General features: G+C 41.8%; 1 protein-coding gene across 1 annotated transcript; it reads right to left on the bottom strand.

Moving 5' to 3' along the window:
* Window positions 1–844: 844 nt before the first annotated feature.
* Window positions 845–11,976, bottom strand: crsp7 (cofactor required for Sp1 transcriptional activation, subunit 7). Its single transcript, XM_062525282.1, has 3 exons — window positions 11,683–11,976; window positions 4,308–4,382; window positions 845–4,215 (listed from the first exon to the last, which is right to left on the bottom strand). Exons 1-3 carry the CDS (start codon window positions 11,752–11,754, stop codon window positions 2,521–2,523), a joined length of 1,842 nt encoding a protein of 613 aa, XP_062381266.1. The 5' UTR covers window positions 11,755–11,976; the 3' UTR covers window positions 845–2,520.
* Between the last annotated feature and the right edge of the window lie 519 nt (window positions 11,977–12,495).

The raw sequence follows: 12,495 nt of genomic DNA on the forward strand, positions 1-12,495 counted from the left end.
CAGACGTGCTGTATAGTCGAGGAATGTTGAGTCACATTTAGGGTAAAAAGGATGCGCTGATGTAACCAACATTGAATGTTCCACTATTGGCCCACCAGTGGTCTGCTGAAAGGTTATTGACACTGATGACAGAGAAATATGCACATGCCAGTAAAACAATAGAAGTAGCCCAGATGATGCAGTAGACATGTACTAACTAAGTGTGCCTAAGTTTTCACTATACACTATTAAATCTGACAATTTACGCGCTGTGAGAATGCCTTGGCCAAGGCCTACAGGTTACACAATTTGACTGGCCCATGCAAAAACGAATCTTAGTCGGCCCTATTGTTAAAACGCCTCGTCATAGGTGTACCATACATAACCTTGCGCCACAGACGACTGTCATAACATAGTATATCGAGTTGGTTTGGGTGCTAAACTTTTTGGCACGCACTTGATGGCTCTTACATGGTTTTCCTAACATGTGCATGTTCCCAAAGTGACAACTAGGGGGCACAATTGCATTGTTGAATTCTGTCCCCACAAATACAAATGGCAAAAACATGTGTTTTTTTTTTATTTTTTAATTTAGCGCCTGTATATGTGCAAGATGGCACACACCTGGCACAAAGGAACAGAACTAATCAACCCATTGTAATCACTGGACTTGACAAACAAACTTATCATACGTTTGCTTGTTACCATTTAACTGTGTTTTTTAAGAAAACGTAATAAGAAACGTTAACACCACTTGCTTTACACAAGAAAGTATCATACTTATTCATAGGAAACAAGAGGAAATTGTGAACCTTACACATACAGGCCTCTACATATATTACATTTTAAATAATAACAATACAAAGTTTATATGCCTTTTTTATTTTCAAACAGATGAGTGATGTTAAACACTTAAAGAAGTCCCTGATCCGAAAATGATCAGACGAAAAAAAAAAAAAATCTACCGGCTTGTTGTTTATTGCAAGCTGTATTTCTCCATGTGTTTCAACTATAAACAATGACCAGTTCAATGACAGCCTTAACATGGACCACCGGAGGGAAGGGGTTATTACTCAAATCAAGTACATAGAAACAAACTAAGCAACTCTTCATCGAAAGGCACATTGGTAGGGAAGAAGGTAGCGGAGCACAGTGTTTGCAAATCGGCAGCAGATAAAATTTCAGCCACTTAAACATTGTTTTTCCCCAAGGAAAACTGGCATGAAAAATAATACAAGGATGGGGTAAAGTACGTTCGTATGGAGTTTTCACGTTGAAAACTTTACAGGTGTATAAATGTACTTCAATTCTTTGATTCAAGTGTTTTTAGTGGTGGCTTAGTCTCAGATATCATGGCTCAATTTATTATTGATGATTCTCTGAAAACCAAAATTACTCTCCAGATTAAAAAGCATTTCAGGACTTGAGAGATATTAACAAGTTAACAAAGTAAAATGTATGTACAAATATCCAGAACTGCAATCTGTTTGCACTTCAAAACACATCCGGTAAATTTTTTGAACAAAAATAAAATGTTCCCTTGAGTACCAACTAAAAGACAGCTGTCTGATCACCGTACATTCAGTGAAGCTCAATGAAGAGTGATTTCACATAAGGCAAACAATATATGAAGGAATGGTAACAAGTACAGTTCCAGCATATTGTTATTTTCCTGCTATTCCGGCCTAATGGATGAAATGCAGTTGCACCCTCTGTTCCCCCATCCCGTTAAATCAAAGGACACAAGTCCATACTAAAGCCACATAACAAGGGCATGCTCAAATAACCTCAAAAAAAAAAAAAAAAAAAAGCATGGCTTTCCTGGAGCACAGTTTAATCCCAACAAAAGGTTCCTGTCCTGAAACAGATCCACGCATAAAGGGAGACCTATGGAATGTAGTCATCAGTTGGTGTGTTCATATGGGTAAATGTGCACAACTTTTACATGGTATGACTCACTGACATCACCAGTAGGGATGCATGTGATTCAAGCAGGCCAGAAAAAATAAAAATAAAAACAACTTCATGGAGAGCTGTACACAGCCAATAAAAATCTAAATAAAAAGGTCAAATAAATAGATGCATACATGATAAGAAAAATTATAATTTATTATTTTTTTTAAGTCACATAAAGCTTCTTGTAACTTCCAAACAAGTTAAATTCTTTCTGACTTGCTGGACACTTTCAGTCTTACCTGTGCTTGTCGTAATCCTTGACTGCTTTCCCACACACCCGTGCAATGACTGGCCAACTACACCCAATCTCTGTATTTCCTTTAGACCTCTTGCCTGCAATTCTAGCAGCACTTTGTAATGGAGCGCCTTCACAAAACCATGCATGGAAAATCACAACCTGCCGCCTCTGCACACTCGGCATCCTACTCCACCATTCTGATTGACAAATACAAGGGAGGCCAGAGGGGGCAACTGTGGTTGTGGCATTACCAGATCACAGTTAGTACAATCAAAGACTTGTCACTTTTTCATGAGGACCAAAAAAGAAGAAAAAAAAAAAAGAAAGACAAAAGAGGCCCAGTTCTCTCAGTCTAGGCAGACATATGGCAAGATGTTCAATTTAGCCTCATCTCCATGTGGGTCCAAGGCTATGCACTCTGTCCAATCATACCACGTTCCCATAGTATCACAACAACCATTGACTCCCGGCCAGTGACTTGTGTGTATTCTATTAAGGTCGTCCTCGGACACCTCCCTGGTCACACCAGGCAAGTCTGATTCAGGTTTGCTGGGCACCAGCACGTGGGTCTTTCTGGTCTCCTTTGTGTCATGCTCCTCTCGTTTTAAATATTCCGTCATGAAAAAGTGTGCTCCGTGGGTCTGCGCCCCAGAGGAGGTGAGCACATTGCTCTGAATGTTAAGGTACGACTGGATAATTTCATTCCTGGACAGCTCTTTCCAGTTTGTCTGTTGGAAGGGGCTGGGGAGAGGCGCAGGGGGCTTTTGCTGATTGGGCTCAGCGGCAGGGGGTGGCGGCGGTGGCGGTGGCGGCAGCGGCACTGGGCTCTCCTCCTCAAAGTGGGACTCTTTTGGGCTGAGGGGTTTGATCTGACCAGTTACGGGGTCAAAGGTCAACCTTCGCTCTTTTAAGCGCACAGGCTTTGTCTTGTCCTCTAAAGGCTGCCCTTGAAGGTTGACCACATAGTCTCTAGACCTGTACTTTTTACTCCTTTTGCCCTCGGGACCCGAGGTCACCACTTCACATTCCCCCGCACTAGCCTCCAAAGAGGCGCTGTGTCTGTGAGTGTCAGGGGCTTTATGAATATGCGAGGCTTGCAAAGAGCCCGTGGGACACTCTTGCGTTACAGTGCTGTGTTGGGGGTGGAAGGCAGGCTCTGTGGAACCGTGCAAGTGCAGGGAGGGTTCGTGTCGTGCAGGAGAGTGTTCCACAGCAAAGCACTCTCTGGCCGGGGACAGTGACGACTGCAAAAGAGGCGAGGGAGAGGGCACTTGAACAGAGCTAGGCGATGGACTTGAAAGACTCTCCTTAGGGGCGTAAGTTGAAGACCTCTTGGAGAGCATCTCCTGCGGTGCGCTGCGGGGACTGTGGGAGGAAAAGCGAGGGCTCTTGGGCTGATGGGGTCCTCCACTGCCACCTTCCATTCGGGCATGCTGCTGCAGGACTGCCGTTTTGATCAGGGACGAAGTGCTAGGTAGTTTGGTTAGCCCTGGGGAGCTAGAGTGAGGCCTAACAGCGTTGACGGGAATCTTGCTGTGTCGGTCATTCTCAAGGTGCTCAGTGCGGGTTCTGTCAGAGGGCTGGAGGGTGGTTTCCCTTTCTGACAGAGTCTCTGGGCTGCCTCCAATACCATTGGTTGACGGCGAGGCGCAGGAAGACATCTGCTCGTACGCAGAGGTTTTAGGCATTTTTGCAGGCGGGTGGAGACTGTCCTCTGTCCTCCTGTTCTCATCCTTGCGCTTGCGGCTACTTGACTTCTCCGCTTTGGGAGAGTAGGTGTTGTGGATGTCGTTTCGATTTTTGACTTCGGGGCCAACCTTGCCCGGCGGCGGCACAGTAAGTGGTGTGATGTCAGTTCTGCATGGGTGGGCACCACCATTAGCAGACCCTGGGGTTCCCGGAGCCGACCGCGTAGGGGTGTCATTCTGTCCCGGCACAATAAGTTTCTGCCAGGTGCGCAAAAGTTTCTTGGCACGTTTCGCTAAATCTTCATCTTTTGTTTTTTTCCTTAAATCATTGATCAGTTTTCCTAGGCGAGTTTCCTAGATGATGAGAAGAAATGGCAAAAATGACACATCATGTACAGTATATAGACCGTTTATAAGACGGTGGGGAATAGTTGGGGAAATCATACCTCAAGTGCTTCTTTGGTGATGGGAAATTTCTCCAAATTGGTGATTACATCCAATACTGCCACCATGTTGCAGATCTGAGGGCACAACAAGATCCACAAGAACATCAGTTTTACATTGCTCTTAAAGCTTTGCAGAAGAGCGTTTCAAAAGAGGTTTTTTTAACGGTGAGGTCCATTGTAAGTAAGTTGTTTCAAACCACTTCTGGTGAAAATCAAATTTCTAACCTTGTGGACATGACTGTATGGTGTCTGCTACCTTTTTTTAAAAAAGATGCATGATGAGGAAAATAAGCAGCCAATGTCTTAGGTCAGGATTTCTGCTGGATTTCTACATTTTGAGCAATCACAGCCCAAGTGGGCCAATTCAGGCATAAGACCCTGAGTGCATCATAAAGGCACAGAGTACCTGGGATTGGGACAATTCTTCATAAAGGCCCAAACAAGCTAGCTAACAAATCAGCTACAGCAGTCAGTAGCAGGGGAACAGATTGCAGAGAGGGTACGGGGGCAGGGGCAGATAGATCGCAAATCCCAAAACAAGGAAGAAGGTATGAACTTGAGCTGGAGTCCATCTTCAACATGCTATGAAGCATGAGGGGGTTCGTCACTTAAACCTTGTTTGAACCGTCACTGAAATGGAATATTCACTGGCTACTGTATGAGCCAAGCAGAATGACTTTAAAACATCTACTCGACGCTACTGGAATAAGCAATCAATAATTTCAGTAACGTAGACAGGAGAATGAGTTAGCCCACTTCTCCATGTATCAATATTACTGAAATAATACCCAAACACATGTTATAGAAGGATAACTGTAATAATGTTTTAAGGAAAAACAATATCGCAGATTGATCGTTCAACTTACTATTTGGGCCGATTTATGTAAATTATGCTAAGACAGACCCCTTGTGTCAATCAAATTGCCGCTCTACCAGCAGACCCCCAGTGGATGATGCATTATGCTTTTGGATGAGTGAGAACACAGTTGCCACTACCAGGAGAAAATGGCCAGGTTATGATTAAATATGGTATATATGGCGTCATAACGATACTATTAGAGAGAAAACGTGAAGAACCTTAGGCTAATTTGGAAATGTGTTGATAGCAAGCCTTAAATCTGCTGTACAAACCAGCCGCACCGAAACCCAGTAACAGGCCATGGTGCTAAAATATTAAAGACCATAGTGTTGATAAACTCTGAGGTTGCGCATCGGAGCAGCTCTCATGCGCACACTGCAGCTGTGCCTTGTTCAGACACACAGATCCTCTGCTCTTAGTTATGATGATGGAGACATTCAAATGTGTGATTACATTTTCCTAGAGTTGATGCTAAGTCCTTTGTGTGGGAGCCTCGAAACATCGTTAAAAAAAAAAAAAAAAAAAAGCCTTGTGGTCCTGAAAAGTCTCTCTGACATTACTGCTTTTGGCCTGTGTAGTCCTCACTCTGCACAGCAGATATGAGCAGCAGGCTGTGTAATACCAGTACACAAAGTTATTGGCCGGGTTTCCCAAAATCGTTAAGAAGCTCTTAAGTCCTAAGAACTTCTTAGGAACGTTCTTAGAACATTCTTACAACGCTCCTAAGAAGTTCTTAGCACTTAAGAGCTTCTTAACAATTTTGGGAAACCCGGCCATTATCATTTTGCAATCACTTAGGTCATGTCCAGTTGGCTTGTAACAGTGTCTGTCAACAAACGAACAAAAAACATGTTTTAGGACAGTTTTGAGCCCTGTACAATCCAGTTGTTAAGTTCTGATGCAATAATGTGCCGATAATTCTTTTTCCGCTTCCAACAGGGCCCAAAGCGGTTCGTTTTTTTCCCTCCAAGACAATTATCATCGTACTGCTCACTCGCTGCCTCAACCTTTTCGGAGGCCTGGACAATACCCTTGATTAGATCATCTGGCTGTACAACTATATTAACTACTATGTTTTCATTTTATTTTCACCCTCACTAAAATGGAATTAATGGTGACAAAGTTCACAAGTTGTGAAAACAGGTTGGCTGTGCTCGTAAACTTTTTCGGACAAAAGAGCTGTTGTTGATAAATAAAATTATTAAACCAACAGGACAAATACATGGGGGGGAAACATTTACATTGTATATCTGCCACCAGCTGCCCTGATTTCCAACTATCAGCATCGCCATAGAAAAACCTGTACAGAACAACCTAAATTGTGCTGCTTTATCAATGGGGCATGTGAGACAAGTATTTGTCTCTATTTAAAAAAAAAAAAGAAAAAAAGAGACAAGTATTTAGAATTCAAGGAAAATTCCAGCGACTTTCTGTTTTCTGCAGATTTCTGTTTCTCAAGGTCACCGAATACTGTCGGTACAAAAACAAATTGGTGCTACCCAGCTTGATTGGCTGCAGCCAACAGCTAGAGCCGCTAGGCAGCTACAGTGCTACACTGTGGGGGCATAATTTCAAAGATGTCCCCAAAGTCCAAACTCTAGCTGTTGGCTGCAGCAACTCAAGCAAAGTAGCCTGAAGAAAAGTCAGCAGAGTTCTCCTTTAAGGACTGTAACATTAAGCGCCAAGTAGTTGATCGAAATTCTTGTGATTCCCAAATCGGTAATGCTAGCTAATGTAAGCATCTAATTACAGTTGGTGACTAGAAGTCTAGCCATTTGCTTTGCAGTGTCCCTCCTCCTACCTAGCTCACAGTAGCCATGACATAGAGGGAGACCACACCGTTTGTACAGTTGAACCAAAATAATTTATTAAAGTCAGTGAATGAGAAGCAAGAAAAGGTTAGTGAAGATTAAAAAAGATTAGTGAAGTGTAGGCTATGTGTAGTGCAAAAGGAGTATGATGGTGCTGCCACCAGCACAGAGGCCAGAGCAGAACAGAACAGATCAAAGCAGAGAGAGACCGAACAACAGGCCAGGGGTGCTTTGGAACAGTCCTGCCAATCAGCTGCTGTCAGCCAGCTCCCCCTTCAGACTCGGGGGAGAGAGACCGCACAAACTTATACTTTAAACATATAGAAACTCCATTTCGAAATTTTTCACAAAGCATCGTATATAGGTCTTGTGAACCAAAGACTTGAAGTGTCCAATAATTCCTAAAGCCAAGGAGTTACATTTTAAAACTTTGAATGGTATATACCCCTCCAACGATTTTATCCAAAGGCACTTTGGGATAGAGACTGATAATTGGGTGTTTTGTGATGAGCTAGAAACTGTTGAACATCCGTTTGTCCACTGTATTCATGTTGAGTCTTTGTGGCTTGATCTTCATAGCTGGCTCCATCCTAAGTGTTGTATGTTAGGTAGCTTTGACTCAAAGGACATTATGGACTCTCTATGATCAATGATAATAATGATCTCCTGGTCAATGTAATTGTCATCTTGTGTAAATATTTCATACTTAAATGTAGATACATAAAAGCGAAGCCCATTTTTAGTTTTAGTGGGTTTCATAATCATTTCCTTTCTTACTCAAAACCCCCGAAAGTTATGAATTCTAAGAATGCTATGCAACTCTGGAACAGAGTAACAGAATCTGATTTACTTTCCAAGCCCTAGTATGTATTTGTGTGTTTTTCCTTTCTTGTTTTGTTTGTTCTGAATGTTTATTGCACCTGTAATATTGTAGATGGAGTTTTTATGTATAAGTTTGAGCCATGTGTAATGTACATGCAGAATTACTAATAAATAATAAAAAAAAAGGTGGAGAGAGCACACCCTGCGCGGCGAATCCGGGCATGACAAACCACAGAGGCTGATGTCACAACGTCTGCCTGCTCTCTTCTCAATAGTTTGATTTTTCAATTTCATTTGTGAATCTGTGTAGACTTGCCGTTTACACCTGATTGATTGTTGTGTTAACTTGATTAATCATTGGTCTAACCAATCCAATCACATTAAGCATGGACTCCGTTACTTCCTACTTCGTCACTAACCTTTGCAAACTGATAAACCATATTGGCAGGAAGGAAACAATGTAGCTACCTTTGCTGTGTAAATTTACACATTCTTCCAACTGCAATCATTTGATGTTTGTTGGCATTACTACAACTACAACTACTACTGTTTTATTGCTTTCTCCAGCTGTTAGCCTACCACTGCCACTTTATTTTGAAACGGTAATGTCACCCCCTGTGGTTGCTGACTGTTTTGCTATCCTAGTAGCTGAGGGAAGCAAAAGACCAATAGATCTTCTATAGGCCAATCTAGACACTTGCTTGTGTACCAACCAGCAGAATATTCTGCATTGCCAGGCTTCACAGGGCCTAGCAAAAAAACGACTTAAGACTATATCGCGGTCACTCATCTAAAATCTCAAACAGCAGTAATTCATTAGGACTATTTAGGACTATTTTCTGCTAAAAAAAAACATTAGGCTACATATTTTACGTTCAATGTAAGTATGCTATACTGCGAGACAAAAAAAAAAGAACACATTCACGTTGTAATCAGGAATTACTTGAACAAGACGGTAGTCTCACATTGACTAATACTGTAAGTCTTTTATTTTTGCACTGCTTGGTTAACAGCCCCTAAAGTACCCTACATATGCATTAGTTCTAGGCTCATTTGTTTTCCTTCTGTTTTAGCCTATGTTAGTCTACAGCAGGAACTAATGCCTGACATGTGGGGGTGTGGCATCACGATGGTTGCTTCCCATGGACCTCTGAAGTTCGCCTACAAATAAGATCCAAAGCTGCCATCTTTGTCCATATAAGGAGTTTCGGGTGTTAATTGACGCTAACTGCCTATGCAAAGTTGCATTGTACGTTAGCTCTGGGGTAGCAAAGATCAGAGTGTGCCATCTTCACCTACCGAAGATCACAGTATCCACTTGAAGGCAGAGGACAAAACTTTGTCAGGCAAAACGTCTACATTTCCAATTTCTTCCGTCCCAGTGAAAGTTTAACAGGTGCGATAATTCAAAATCCCCATGTTATTTTCCCATAGAAAAAATCTCAAGATACCAGATCTCCTTATTTGGGCAAAGATGGTAGCTTTTTTGTAGGCGAACTTCAGAGGTCTATCACGATGGATGGTGATATCGTCCATCGGCACAAACCTAGTATAGCCTACACAAAATGTAGCCCACTGACGATGTATCTCCTCTCCAGGTGTTCAGCTATGATGCATGTCTGTCAAAAATGTAAATGTTACATTCACATACATTTACATTTGTGACAGACATGAATCATTGCTGAACGCCTGGAGAGGAGATAAATCTTCAGTTGGCACGTGACATGAGGAAGTAAATGTCATTGTCAGAGTAAAGTATGTGTCACATGGGAGCTACACCAGGCACTTAACTGAAGCGTTCCGTTAGCAACGTGTGCTGTAGCAGGTAATAATCACTATAATCAATGGAAGTAGTTAGCTACACCAGAAGCCAAGTGGGGCGTACGTTCGAAAAAAGAAAAAAAAAACAGTCTTCTAAATTGGATTTTACGTGTCACGAACCGAATGCTTCAGTTACGTGCCTGTTGTAGCTCCCCTGTCAGTCACCAATCAGCAGCACTGACAGCTGACAACAGCAACCGTATGCTGAGTGGAAAAGGCTAATTCAACTACCACTTCAGAAAGACCCGTCACATGCCTAATGTCAAAATAAATATGATCAACTGCCGTGATGTCACAGGTCTATTATTACTGTTTTCTAATCCAGGTCAACAGGTAAACCAACTGTTCCAATCAGACCAGCCTGATCACTGCCAGGATTTTTTTTCATAGTTGACATGTCACCAGTCTATGTAGTACTAACCAAGGGGTACAAATATTTGGCATAATGCTGACTTACAGAAATCAGTTAACCAAGCCAGGGGGGGGGGGGGGGGGATCTTTATCGAGCTTCTGGCTGACCTTGTTGACATCTAACCATAGTTAACTTATAATAAGTCTGTGTCTATCAGGTCACTGCTCTTAGTATTTTTCTCGCTATATTAATAGGATTTTGGTGAGCAGTAAATGCTGCTGATACAAACTGACTAACATTGTCAACCCCCCTAGCAATACCCATGGCAATACCCAGTTGCTGCCTGGCAATTGGTACTTCCTGGTGTCACATGAAAAATGAATCCCATACGGAAGACCCAAGCCAAAAAATTTACTTCTGATTGGTTCTAATGTACAATTGAGAAACTTCAGGCACCATGTCTTCAATCAAATCTGTTCGAAGAGTGATTTACAACACAGACGTGTATTCTGAACAATTGAAACAAATCCTATATTAACTCCTCAACTTGAAAAGTGCAAAGATCAGAGCCAACTCATTCTGAATCAGGAAATAAAAAAAACTTTAGGTACAAAGCATGTTCAGCAGAGTTAAGCCGACCAGACGTGCTGGTCAGGTTGAATCGTATAACTGTCTCGGCAAGTAAGCTTATCCATGAACTATTTGACAGAACTTTCACTATTAACCACTGGCCACATTTGAGTAGCGTGACAGCAGGTGTTTTTTTCAAACACATTGAATATAAAACATGCCTAATTTATAATATAGTTACGTCATTGACTTGTGTACACACACGAAATATCTACAGGATGTTTACCCTCAGCATGGATGGCAAACGTTAAGTTTTGTGTTTAGCTAAGCTAGTTAGCTGACTATCAATACATATTATGTTACTGTTGTTTAATGCTAACCAGTCTCGTCAAATTGAGCTAGCCTTCAGTAGAGAAATCAAACCAAGGATCTATATTGGCGTTATTCTTTAATGTTTTAAGGGTGTGGTACTTCCTCGAACGTTAACTAAGTAATAAGTGCACGATAATGGATGTTATTTGCCAACCATATTTTTGCTAACAGATACAAGATGCTGGCTGCTGCCTGGCTAACATCAGCCACATTGTTGATTTGGTGGAACGTGAAAACTAAAGTGCTAGCTGACGTTAGCTGGCTAGCTGGTGCTGCTACTATTAGCAACTAGCCTGGTTAGTGTGTTTTTCTCTGCGAGTTCGTTGCAAGAAAAGTGATGGTCCACTTGTCAGTCACTTTACGAACTACACCGGAGCATGTTCACATATTAAACGCTAACGTTAACGTGACTTCAACTAATGCGAGTCCCACGCCAATTGTCCTAGCAGTCTGACAAGCCATGGTGCTTTATTAAGTCTAGCTAGTACAAGAGTTCCTGAGGAAAGAAAGTCTGTTAGCTAGCTACCTGGCTAGAGACTGCTCACTGAATATTTGACAATGCTGAACCACTTAGCTTCCATTGGCTAGTTAGCAGCCAAGTTCTAAGCCAGCTAACTCGAGACAGCTAATGTTAGCTTATTGGTTCGACGTGTAAATGCAACGTTAACACCCTTGGTGGGTGCTTTGTAAAGTATGCCATGTTGGCAATTTAGCAAGTCAGTTTTCAAAGGAAGGGGTCCATGACGGTCACATTCTCTTAATACTTACATTGCTGTGGCTATCGATGGCCTGCAGCAGCCGGTCTCTGATCTGCTGCGGGGTTGCTGGGGCCGTTGTCATTGCCTGGTCGAAACGAATCGACGGACGGGGAGGAATCCTCCGAATGGAAGGGTGAAAGGCTTGATCAAAGTCACACACCTTTCGGAAGATGAAAACGAAACCTGAACCACATGTTTCTGGTGTGTCTGCTCGATTGTGAGTTTGTAAACGTATAAAGCAACAAAATCGAAATTCAATGTGATCTCACTGCCTCATCGCGCTCACCACCAGTCTGATTTCATGGAATAAACTGGATCAGAACTGTTTCCTCAAAGCATTATGGGAAAAAATAGACGTCATAATTTGTGCGTAGACGTTTGCGTCGACGTCACTGTATTCTGTACAAGTGAACAAAATCAAAATACTAGGACCATTTCCTTTTGTCAGTGTTTATCAGAAACAATTGAATTGACCATATTTTTTGGGGGTGCTTATATTCAAGTATCTACCGGCTTGATTTTCTAGCTATGTGAATAAAAAACATTCTTCTTTACTTTACATTTTACTTTAACTTTTATTTGGTCATTAACCTGTTTCCTTTCCTAGCAAATTTTCTTTTTGTTAATCAAAAAATGTAAGTTTATCAAAAGGAAACCCCATTAAATACACCTCTACAATGTCCCATTTTAAGCTTTTGAAATCTCCATGACCTACTTGTAAGTACTTGTACTAATTCTGTTGTTATTTTCAACAGCTTCTACCTGTTAGTGTACTTGTACTGAAATTTACAATAAAACAAAATACTAGGACCATAACATTAGG

This window comes from Sardina pilchardus, chromosome 2, assembly GCF_963854185.1.
Source record: "Sardina pilchardus chromosome 2, fSarPil1.1, whole genome shotgun sequence".
Lineage (NCBI taxonomy): Eukaryota > Metazoa > Chordata > Actinopteri > Clupeiformes > Clupeidae > Sardina > Sardina pilchardus.

Bases quoted from the DNA above. Each gene is read 5' to 3' on its own strand.
- crsp7 (XM_062525282.1), bottom strand. From the start codon at position 11,754: ATGACAACGGCCCCAGCAACCCCGCAGCAGATCAGAGACCGGCTGCTG. The intron at 4,383-11,682 runs GTAAGTATTAAG...TTGTGCCCTCAG, and splicing joins CCATCGATAGCCACAGCAAT to ATCTGCAACATGGTGGCAGT. The intron at 4,216-4,307 runs GTATGATTTCCC...CTCATCATCTAG, and splicing joins TCACCAAAGAAGCACTTGAG to GAAACTCGCCTAGGAAAACT.